Consider the following 12,103-nt stretch of genomic DNA (forward strand, 5'->3'; position numbering starts at 1 on the left):
AATATATTTTGACCAGTAAGTTGGTGTGACAAATCGGTTACTTATATATAGAATTGTTTGGTCTCAATGTAGTGCACATAGACATATAATATAACAAGTCTTATTGATATTAATTGTAGTGCATAACAGCTCAATATCTTAAAGAGATGCTGTCTTTAGATTCGTTTTAATTAAAAAAAAAATTAAGTCATAATAAGACGCCAAATATTTTAGACATTTATTTGATCATGAATTCTAATAAGAGATTTTCAATACGGAGTATTATAATAATATCGCCACTATAGCATTACAAAATCCAATTTAATAATGTACTTTTTAATAATAGCGTGTTTTTGCAACTATCCCTAGTATTATTTATTCCAATTCATACTTTTGGTGTATGTAATTTTATAATCGTGTTCTAATTCATCGACAAAAAAAAATTGCATTCTCCAAAATCTGTCTATCGTAAAATGATATATTTTTATGAATGAAGAACCTTGCATGAATATCACAACCAAATCACAGCGTATCAAATATTTACTATGACGTATTTATATTGCTACATCCGAAACTGCCTTGGAATCCAATGAATTTCCGGCACTATGCAAATTGTTCACCTTCGTGTGATGCCAAAGGATTGACTATACATATAAATGGCGAAAAATATTCAACTACATCTATATGATTGAGGGACTGATTCATATGAATTTAAAATGTTTTTTAATTCATGGGAGAAAATGGAAAAATTATTGAGTAAAAAATAATATCAAAGTTATATGTACAATATAAAGTGGAAGCTATATTGTTTTCATGTCTATGTAGAGTATGTGTCTTTGTACCCAAGAACTTTTGATTTCGATCCAGGAAATGTATTCCTAATTGGATAGTTCCCCCTGGAGTTCCTTATAAGTAGTGCAGAAATTATAATTCCACTCGAATCACAATTAAGTTTTTTACTGTCAATAAAAAAGCGACCACTATGTCTTCCAATGTTGAGATGTACGAACTAAAAACTTAAACTGCTTTTATTTTGAAGGTAATGTTATAAAATAAATGTATATCTATACCCATGCGAGCGATTCTTAACAACTGTTGAAAAAATACCATTCCTGAACCAAGATCAATATTTCTAACGAATGAGGTTAATTTTCCCAAAAAGGAAAACTTATTGGAACAATTTCTGACAAGAAGAAGCATCCAGTGCTTGCTAACTCGAGAATCATTAAAAAAATGCAAAATATAACAAAAAGCAATAAAAAGTAGATGTTTTTTCTCAACTTACCCCCTTATTATTATCCTGGGGTAATGCCTTCATAAGGTAGTTCCTCTCGTGTTCCGAGATCCTCGGATGCTGTGCTGGCGAGTCGTATACTACCGCGAACCAAGCCACCGACCACATTACACCGATTATACCTATAAAGTTTTCAAGTCAAACTGTATAGAGAATCTAGTAGAATTGATTTAAATGTTTTGGTAGTAGAATTAGGTTAGGATTTCGGGCAAATTTTTGGTAAAGGTTACAAAAAAAAGGTAATTTTTAAGAAAGTCAAAGAAAGTCTTATTTTTTGTAGCGTACCTACGTGTTAGTTTACGGGAATTTAATCAAAGTAACTAAAATAATAATTACGAGCGAACGACCGGGCTCAGTGGCGTGCCATGACTGAGGCCTATGTCCAGCAGTGGACAAATGTAGGCCGATAATGATGATGATGATGATGATCCAAAGCCTCAAAGGAATAAAAAAAATGTGAATAACCTTTCTTATCACTCAAAAGATATAATTTAGATACTATAGAAGTAACAATAGACAGACGAGAAAAATATATTAGAGACATTCATACGTATTAAGTAGAAAAGAAGTGAATCCTTTATGACTTACTTACCAGTGAAATAGAATGCAGATTCCCAACCAAAATGCGCGATGAGGAAACCACAGATGGGCATCGTGAGAGCTGCACCGAGCGATGATGCTGCGAAAACAAATACTGGTTAGGACAAAAAGGAGTAAGTAAATTTTGTTTTTGTCTGAAATAATTAAAATAGTTAAAAAAAACCTTTTAACTCCGAACCAAGTGTCTTCATTATTTATCGAAGATACAGCCGTATAAAGTGGGTCAAATTTGAGGCAAAAGGAAACTGTCACATACAAACATTTAACAGAAGATAATATAAAGTTTAAGACAAAACTTTATATGTGGCTATTAAGCAAAAATTTTTATAATGTAAGAGACCTTTTGGATTATAAACATAAATATTGACATGTATAATAATAAATATTTGAACTTAACTATAATAATGTTTATGTAATAAAATTGTATTTTTTTTTCTGATTATGCGGAGCTGTGAAATTATGTTTGCATGCCAGTATAACTGGCGAATGTGCTGTACTTTCCATATTGTAATAACTTGTGAACCACATTTGAGCAAATAAAGATTTATTTATTTATTTATACGCTTGAACTTTCGATATTTTACTAATTTTCCTCAATTTTAAATATTTATATGATTGGCGTAATCCATAATAAATTGGTTGGACGATAATTTACACAATGTTGTGGTGGTTCATAACAGTGCCATTTTTTTAAATTTCGTTCCACTATTTACACAAATAAAATAACCATATGTGTAATTTCAGCTTGTATCTACATTGTATTGTGGGAATATATAAAATGAGGAGGATTATTATAATAATTAAGGTAAAACTTGCCCATCCGAGTTATTTAATATTTTGTAAAGAACCGTTTTTTCAAAAATACACAATCATTGCCATACTTATTCGCAGGAGCTATACGAGATTACTTTTGCTCAAAGCTTTAGCTCTATGCATCTGCAGCATTTATCTATTAATCTTCTATACCTAAACCCATAAAACCTATACCTACAAGTACCCAATAAAACCCTGAGGTCAAATAAAACTTTCCTCGTTAGTTACCTAGACCCAAATGAGGCTTGAGGGCTGATTCGCACTACACGTAGTTGTAAATATCACAGATTCAAGGGTAGCTATGTTTTCCTGGTAAACTTACCTTGTATGGTAACTTTTACCTCTTTATACCTATGCTTTTACTGACTGTCTTTCCCTTATAGGTATGTGAATTTAAATTAGGCTTTATTTACTTACTAGCGGTCCGCCCCGGCTTCGCCCGTGGTACACCGTACATATTTCGCAATAAAAAGTAGCCTATGTCCTTTCTCGGGTATCAAAATATCTCCATACCAAATTTCATGCAAATTTGTTCAGTAGTTTAGGCGTGATTGAGCAACAGACAGACAGACAGAGTTACTTTCGCATTTATAATATTAGTATAGATAGTTCAGTAGTGTAGTAGGTATATCCTTGTTCTGTCACTTGCTCCTTACGCATTTATGGCTAAATTTAATCTACTATAATAGGAATTGTTTGAAATGAAACTTCTATAAGCGCGTTGAGAGTAAATATCAAGGTCGCGTCATGGCAATACCATCATGAAGTAAGGCGACGAATTTGTTATTTTTGAATCTTGCCAAAGAAGTTTCACTTATGACACGTGTGCCGGCGGTAGTCGGCACACACTCTTTTTTTATTGAATAATGAATGGCTTTACGAAATATTTTACAGAGTCAAAGCTGCGGGTAAAAGCTAGTCTTGTTTGTAACTCGGTTTTAAATACACTTAGATTATTTCAATTTATGATTTATGATACGATAAATCGATTTAAACATTATATAATTTCTTACATTATTATTACCATAATAAGCAGGTTTGAAGAGAATTATGACTTGAGGAAAATAACATGTCTCGTGAAGTACCTACTGAGTACTGATAATATCAAATTGTAATTCAATAAATAGGTAAGTACTTATATTACATAGCGATTAATATTAATTACTCAATAATTAATTAATTTATTATGAAATTAATTAATTATTGAATAATTTTATGGTTTGGTTGATTACAAATACAATTTATGAACCATACACTGCGACGTAAAATCATCTTTTTTAGCAACAGTAACATACCTAATTAATGATTTCTGCGCATTTGTAGTATCTTCTTTTCTTAATTTGAGGAAAATTCTTATTCTTATTCACTTTCAGCTTTTATTATCAGATGACAGGACCTTATTTGCATGGTATCAAGGCATTGAGTTTACTTATAATTATAATTTTTGTTTAAGAAATTCTCGATTTAATATTGCGGTAAAAAATAAGAAACGGGCATATTTACGTGTATTTGAAAAAAATATATATTAATATAGGTACTGCAAAAATCATATAGTAACCGATTACACAACACCATCTGTTCAAGGGTACGTTTAATGGATGTATCGTATTTTGCTTGACAATCTTACATTTCAATTTATTGCTATAGTTATTACCCCGTTACACCATTTGCAGATTTTTAATTGTTATTCGAGGAATTTTATTTTATCGAATTTTGGTGTATTTTTCCTGTTCATTATTAGATCTATTCGTTTAACTTTAACCCATAATAAAGTTACGTATGATCGTAGGTATGTATACGATAAAAACGAACGTTTTCCAGTGGATGCAAACAAGAGATGATTTACTTGGTCACATTTTTACAGAAAATAATGAAAAGTTACACAGAAAGTAAATCAGACCCAAGGCACAAGTAGACGGACAGGTCAGAGAATATATTTTGCCTTAAGGCTATTGTTACTGTTGCTAAAATGGTACTATGTATGGTTACTGTTGCTAAAATTCAAAATCAGTCCAACAATTTTGTCATTAAAACCACTAATAAAGTCATTTACATTTTCAGTTTTTTAATTGCTATCAATATTCTTGTCGTCATACTGCTTAATTAAGTTTAGTCTAGTTTCAACCGGCAGTTTGAAAGGACCAAAAATTTCCACGAATCCGATAAACGCTCCAAATGATCTAACGCTGAACTATTGATCCTATTCTGTGATACAAGAACGGACGGTACGATTCCACTGCTAGTTAGGTCAGTGGGGTTACCAATTTTTAAGGTTTTATGGGACATTTATTTATTTATTTATTTACACTTTATTGTGCTGGCCTACAAATAAAGCCTTACTATTACAACTTATAACTAGTCCAGCACAGAAGGCGGCCATATCACTTAAGAGTGATCTCTTCCAGGCAATCTACTGTGTGGAGTAAAATTAATTAATGAGGACATTTTGTAGATACTATCGTTTGATTTGATGATGTGACAATGAATGTATGTAGTAAATATGAAAAATGTAAACTGTATATTATGTAGTTTAAAAACCCTCGTGAAGTTATTGTATTGTGACCGATCCTTGATAAGTATTCAAAGTTTGAATTAAGTCTAAAGGAGTCGGTTACATACAAACATACAAGTGTAGCTAATAAAAGCGTGTTAGAAAGTACAGGAAACAAGTTAGAAGCCATTTATATAAAATTAAAAGGATATATTTATAATTAGATCAATGAAATGTATACGCGAACGTATTGATCTATTCCTAATTAAACAGAAAATGAAACTTATACATGTATAAATAGGGTTCAATTTACAACGAAACAAACAGCAAGGAGAACTTAGTAAATCTTAATATATTGATAAAATATATAAACACACTAAAGAATCAGGAAAAACGTGATTGTAAAGGAAATCAGTTTAAAGGGCAAATATTATATTAATGTAGGTCAAGTAACAGTTTATGATTCATAACCTCTTATAGAACAAGAAAAACCACATGAACAGGATTTTAAATAGATCTAATCCATACTTAATAATATGAATATTTTAAACAATGCTGTCCATTATTTTGAATAAGAGAATATTCATATAGTCGATTTTTATCATCAGAGAATATTTTTTATTTACTAACACGGTTGACTGCATTCAAGGTCTATTTGTTGGCAAGCTTATTTTTAAACCAGAAACTTTGAAAATCTTTCGTATAAACCCAGAATCTGGGACATTTTCCTAAAAAAATGTGAAAAGATGTGAAAATGAACTGGACAATGATGAGTAGTATAAATAGACATGAAACTCATGAAAGCAAAACTTCCTCGCGTGTACTGAAATTTTAAAAATTAATATCTCTCAATCTACTTGAATCATGGTCACACTAATATTTGACATTTAGCCCGCGATGTAAATGCACTTCTCATTTCGATGAGAGACTGTTTGTATCATCAAGATAAGTCTTTAACTATAAATCATTGATTAATGCGTAATTACAAACAAATACATGTTAATTGATTCTCTTTGAACTGATAGTTCTTACCCGTGACCTCTTTTGATTAGATTTTACGACTCTATGACGTTTGTGGGACGCGAGGTGGTCTTATGGTTTTGATTGATTGATTTTAAGCATTTTAGATATAGATATTTGTATCCAGATGATTTGCCTCCACCGGTCTCTGTCCATGGCGTCTCTTACGACCGTGTAAAAATTAGGGGCAGATGAGTTCTTGACTTGGTCTGTCCATCGTGTTGGTGAACGACCACGCGATCTTTTTCCCTCCGTGTTCCCAACCACTATCAGTCTCTCCAGATTTTCATCGCCTCTGCAGATATCTTTAAACGTTGATTAGTCTTCAACGGGAGATTATTCCATTCTTCCTAATAAACTATTGTTATTATCAGATTCATTCTAATATTACATTGCACAAGTTTTTTAATACAAATTTTTCAAAAAATATTCTGACTTTTTTCCTATTGTTTCACGATAACGATAGTTTGATCAATACAATACTTTCTAATTAACCGCAAGTTTCATTATATCGTGACATAATATAATAAACAATGATATTAAAAAAAAAATCATTACTCCGTAGTTACCACTTGATACTGGATTTATTTTAGTTACAAGTGAAAGTATTTTTTGTAATAACTTATTAGCATGAGCTATTTTTTTGTTATTTTTGAATCTGTTGTTATTACTTGGAAGAATGTTCTAAAAAAATCTAGAATAGATCGTGTATTAATATTATTAGTGGTAGTCAATTTATTAAATTATGTACCTACCAAGTTTTAGTAGGTACCTATGATTATTTTGAATTAAAATTCTATTATACATTACAAATTACAATGACGCACTACTTATAATGTTTGACCTAAAGTGCAGACAGACTATACTGATACCAAAAAAAGAAAATAAAACCACTTGAAGTAATTCAATTCTCTTTGTGCGTCCATCAGAAGCGATCCATATCTGAGTTGGATACATGGCTACCAAAAATAATGTACAAAAATATGCGATCTCGCAGAAATATCAAGCGTGCTATTTAAGGAAGAACATAAAATTTATACAAAAAAGACATTAAAATTCTTCACATTGCGACATCGATTTACAACAAATGTGTTTTTGATTGAGCAAACTGCCATTTTGTCCGAAAACTTTGCGCAAGTGGTGTTAACCTCGTTCAGTGGGAGTGGGTGGATTTGTGGTCACCGTTGGCCATGTATGGGCCATAGACTATACTACTATACTATAGAACAACTGCCAACAAAGTAGGTATGCGTAAGTGCAGCCGACGTTTACTTTTATTTTGTCTCGTTTTCTTGCCAACTTGGCGTAGGTTATTGACTCCGCATAGCATGCGAAGTAGGGTAAAATTATTTACTCGCATACTTGCATTAAACAATCTTTATTTGTATGGTAAATTATGTATCCAGTTTAGTATTCATAAACGATGACTCGAACGATTTTAGTAATACGTTGACCCACTTTTATCTGCAGGCGACACAAAGATAAATGCGTCTGGCAATAATTACAAGCAAATTTAGACGACGTAGGTATTTTAGATTATTCGCGCTATTTTTAGCATCAAAACGCGATTAGAAACCGTTACACAATTTTATCTATAAACAGATATGCATGAATATTTTGGTCCGAAAACATGAATAAATTTTGGAATTGAAATGAATAAATTATAACCAAGGAAGTTGTACTATCTACTACTAAGATGTGGTTTTGTAAACAAAAGGCAACATTTACAAATGTTTTAAAATTTAAATAAAGCACGTCGCTAAATGTTGAAAACTATTGAGAATTAATGACGCGTGTCCCTTACTCAATCATAATACATTTCGAAATGCTTTCTTATTTTTCTTTTACACGTACAGTTAAATTGTTTAGAAAACTGAAAACCCTTGTTAACTGTATGTTATCGCTGCAACAATCAGGCCACGTGACGCGGCGTGAAAATAACATTGCATTTCATATTCCCAGCCTACGCGCATAGCAACCGTTGCGCAAGGTTAGCGCGCGCGGTCAAACACAACCACCAATCAGAACGCGCGATCGCTCTGACGTCAGCAACACGCCTGCGCGCGCCTCCGCGGCCATCTTGACGAACTATATGATATCTAACATTGCCCCGAATAACCATGATGACGCGAAATAACGAAAATAAAACAATTAGTGTTATCGTTCTGTCAACACTCGTGTTCTTACAATTTTCTTTAATATTGTCCCGAATGAGTGACAAGAAACCGCCAAAATAAAACAATGAAATCTTATCAGTTTGTTATTTTACTCGCATCGCGCTTCTTTCCGGGTTTCGCATATGGCAAGGACAAGGTTATGTAAAGATGTTCGAGCGGTTTTGCGGAATTAAAAATAGCATGCCCATAATTCTGATAAGGATACGCAAACAGCTTAATAGAGGGAAAATCTCGAATTTATACATTTTTTTTGATAATACGCATGCAGTAAATACCTAATTAGATTTGCCGTATAAAAGGTCAAATCAAGAAGGTTCGAGAACTTGCAGTCAGCAGTTGAGAGCAATGTCCTACATAAATTAAATTAGTACCTACATCCCTGCCATTTAACACTTATCACGTCACAGTCCACAGAATATTTCCATATCATTACAATCAATCATTTATATCCAAATCAAAATACCAAATACCAATGCAAAATATTTTTTCATTTTAACCTTTATCGGAACATTATATTCAAATCATTTACCAGATGTCAAAACCCATGGTAATTTATAAACGAAATTACTTTTACCTACTAAGATCTAGAGGAGACCGTGTGTACTGTGCTTACAGTACGTATATATGTAGAATTGCACTGGCTCACCACTACACTCAATAGTGCGGGAACACGTCCATTCCCGTCCGGCATCGGCCGTCGACTGACTAATGACAGCTATAAGCTGTCCCCACCACTGGTGTACGTGAGACAATGTATAATCTATTCCATAGATACACTACATCCCTTCCTTTTTCAAAATTTATTAATTTTCGCTCCAAATAATCACATAATGAAAAATTATAGAATTATACAGTTATCAAGTTATTAATCAATAATTCGCAATAGAACTTTGAAACCTAAGTTAATGAAGAACATACTTATCAAACCTACTCGTTTGATACTTGATAAAATCATTCCGTACTAGCTTCCACCCCTGCCCTTCCTTTTCAAAATTTTTTTTCTATTTTGAAACGAATATTGTATAGAAGTGTATAACATTACTTATCCAACATTTTATAAACAGCGTCTGTCCTTCAAAATGATTAGACATTTTGTAGGATTCGACAGTTCAACAAAGGAGAATGACCACGGCCACGGGTGATATCGGTAAAATTTTAGTTGTGCCACGTATTCGTGATATTGTTAAATCCTATTTGTATTTATAATGATCATATTTATCACTATTAAGTCGTAATAATACATAAAAGAATATAAGATAATAGAAATAAAAGTAAAAGTTTTTGTTTTGACACATATATCTTAGATCTCTCTTGCAAGCATCCTGCGTCATATGTCATAGCACAGACTAATAATAATATACTACGTGTCATAGTATCTATTTGAAATGAATGTTGGTGGTTGAATGAATGTGTTCGACGCATTGTTTGACTTTATTTTGAAATAATGTTTATTACGATTTACATTTCACATTTTTGTCTTGTAAATTAAAATATTACCTATGTAATAAATGTAAAACTTAACGTTCATCGATAGTTTAAGCTCGATAAATATTTTTTTAAAGTTTTCTACTTTAATCGTTTCTAAAAGAACTAACATCAAGCTTTAAATTGAGCTATATTTCATCTTGACACAATAAGTTTGATTGCGATACCAAGTGCCATAGTCACTTGGGCAATCTCCTTTAGACAATTATAGAAAATATGACATTGTTATCTAAATTTACAAATTTCGGCTTGCTCAAAAATAGGACAAAACTTATTATTGAACTTCATGTTTTTACTACCTAACATAAGTTTAAAGTATCTGCATATCTTCAAACTTATTAACTTTATTCTTTTTTTTTTTTTTAATATCACCAAATTTGTAAGTGGCCAAGATTCCGTACTGATGAGTGTACACCACCAAATTCAATGCTACATGTTTATATTGATTACTCAAACTACAAATGTCTCAATGTTTAGGATTTGCGTTCTGAATTCTAAAGCTACACAATTACCTACTAAAAACGTGTTCAGTTTCTCCTTTAAACCAATTAACTTTATCTGACGATAATATTATGTATTATATTATAGACGCCAATAACCGTGCTATTTTTGTATTCTTTGTGTAAACAATCTAAATATCTTAATCTTCAACAGACCCAAACATTTGTGAGATCTAAGTACCTTTTGTTTGAATTCTAAATTACCTTAAACAATACAATAAATGAACAACCTTCAAAAACCAATTCAAGATACGTATTCTAACCATAAGGTTTACGTTATGTCAGCTGCTTATCTAAACACGTAATTATCTGTTACATTTTATTATGAACTGCGTAAATAAGAAAGTATTAAAATATGCGAGTATTAAGTGTTTCGATTTACCTTCTATTCGATTAAATTAAACCTTCCTCTTTTTCATAGTCAATTAGGCAATGCTGTACATCACGTTTTTTCATTAAGTATACATTAAAGTCAAATGGAAATCACGCCTTAATTTTGATGCAACTACTTAACGCATTACTTTTCATCTTTATTCGAGTAGTTATAAAGCTGTCTTTGCATAGCATGTCATTTCGATTTGTCACGGGTAAGATCTGCAGTCGACTAGTACGTACTAGTACTTAGTACTAACGCGGGTAGTCAAGAAATCAATTCAAAATAATTCGCAAATGGTTTTCATTATATTTTATGGACAAGTGAATGTTTATCGTTTACGTTCAATTCAATGTCTTTCTTTGCTAGTGTTAACTTGCTAACTACAAAACCGTTAAGGTATATTTAAATTCATATTATCATCATTATTTGCGGAATGTAATTACAAAGATATTACCTATATACAAGTTATAAGATTCTTATTCCTTCCACTCGTAGTTGAACGAGAAATTATTTATATTTTAAATTACATTAAACAATATTACTTAGGTACTATTAGGTATCACACAACACTAATTACTGTTATTTCGATACATAACGAAATTACACTAATAATAATTATTATTATTGCAAATGTATGTCCAATATGATGTCAATAATTAATTTATTATTTATCAATTATTATATTTTTTGATTTATAAAGTCACAGGATTGTTTTTTAATTATTAACCAATTTATCAACCCTGTCTGCAATATTTTTATAGGTAGTTGTTTAAAATTGTCTGGTATTTATGAAGGTAGATTGTAATACTTCTAGAATTTAAACTATTTTTGCAGTATAAACTTTACACGTTGCTAATATAGTTTATTCTGATATCTGGTCATAATTTAAGTATTAATTCCTCCTTTTTTTCGTGTAATTATTATGAAAGACGTGCTTAGGTACGCCACAGGATTTATTTTTTGAAATATCATGAATTACTGATGTAGAACATCAGTAGGTTCCAAACTACTAGTAATATAACACGAGATAATAATTATATATAACTACGTAAAACGTTGGGTTAATTTTAATGTAATAAGATATAACTACACACTGGTTTTATACGTTACAACCTACAACAAAATCTGTTCAGTATTACCATCACTGTGAAGTTACTACAGTTTGAAAACTTACTTTATTTTCTAATTGCACACTCAATGTGAAATAATATTATCTACTGACCGTTTTATGTGAATGATTGTAATACAGATTAGTTTGGTACCAGTCACCCAGTTACACGTCACCCTGGATTCCGATGAGCACCGGCTGGATGTGTTGACACATTGCTCGACGTGGTAGCGGACACCAGGCATGGTGTCGCGGACCCA

General features: G+C 31.7%; 1 protein-coding gene across 2 annotated transcripts in view; it reads right to left on the reverse strand.

Annotated features, from left to right (window-relative positions):
* The window catches only part of LOC149901399 (sialin), a 67,962-nt gene that overhangs the window by 13,799 nt on the left and 42,060 nt on the right, over nucleotides 1–12,103 (reverse strand). For both annotated transcript variants that reach the window (XM_090111704.1, XM_090111705.1), the window contains exons 6-7: nucleotides 1,866–1,952; nucleotides 1,265–1,395 (exon numbers count right to left, since the gene is read on the reverse strand). In XM_090111704.1, the coding sequence (XP_089967830.1) occupies nucleotides 1,265–1,395; nucleotides 1,866–1,952 (218 nt within the window). The remainder of the gene's footprint in view (nucleotides 1–1,264; nucleotides 1,396–1,865; nucleotides 1,953–12,103) is intronic.

Source organism: Colias eurytheme, chromosome 17 (genome assembly GCF_061535395.1).
Source record: "Colias eurytheme isolate Ceu_HAF_F1 chromosome 17, ilColEury1 Martin Lab GWU primary, whole genome shotgun sequence".
Taxonomy (NCBI): Eukaryota; Metazoa; Arthropoda; class Insecta; order Lepidoptera; family Pieridae; genus Colias; species Colias eurytheme.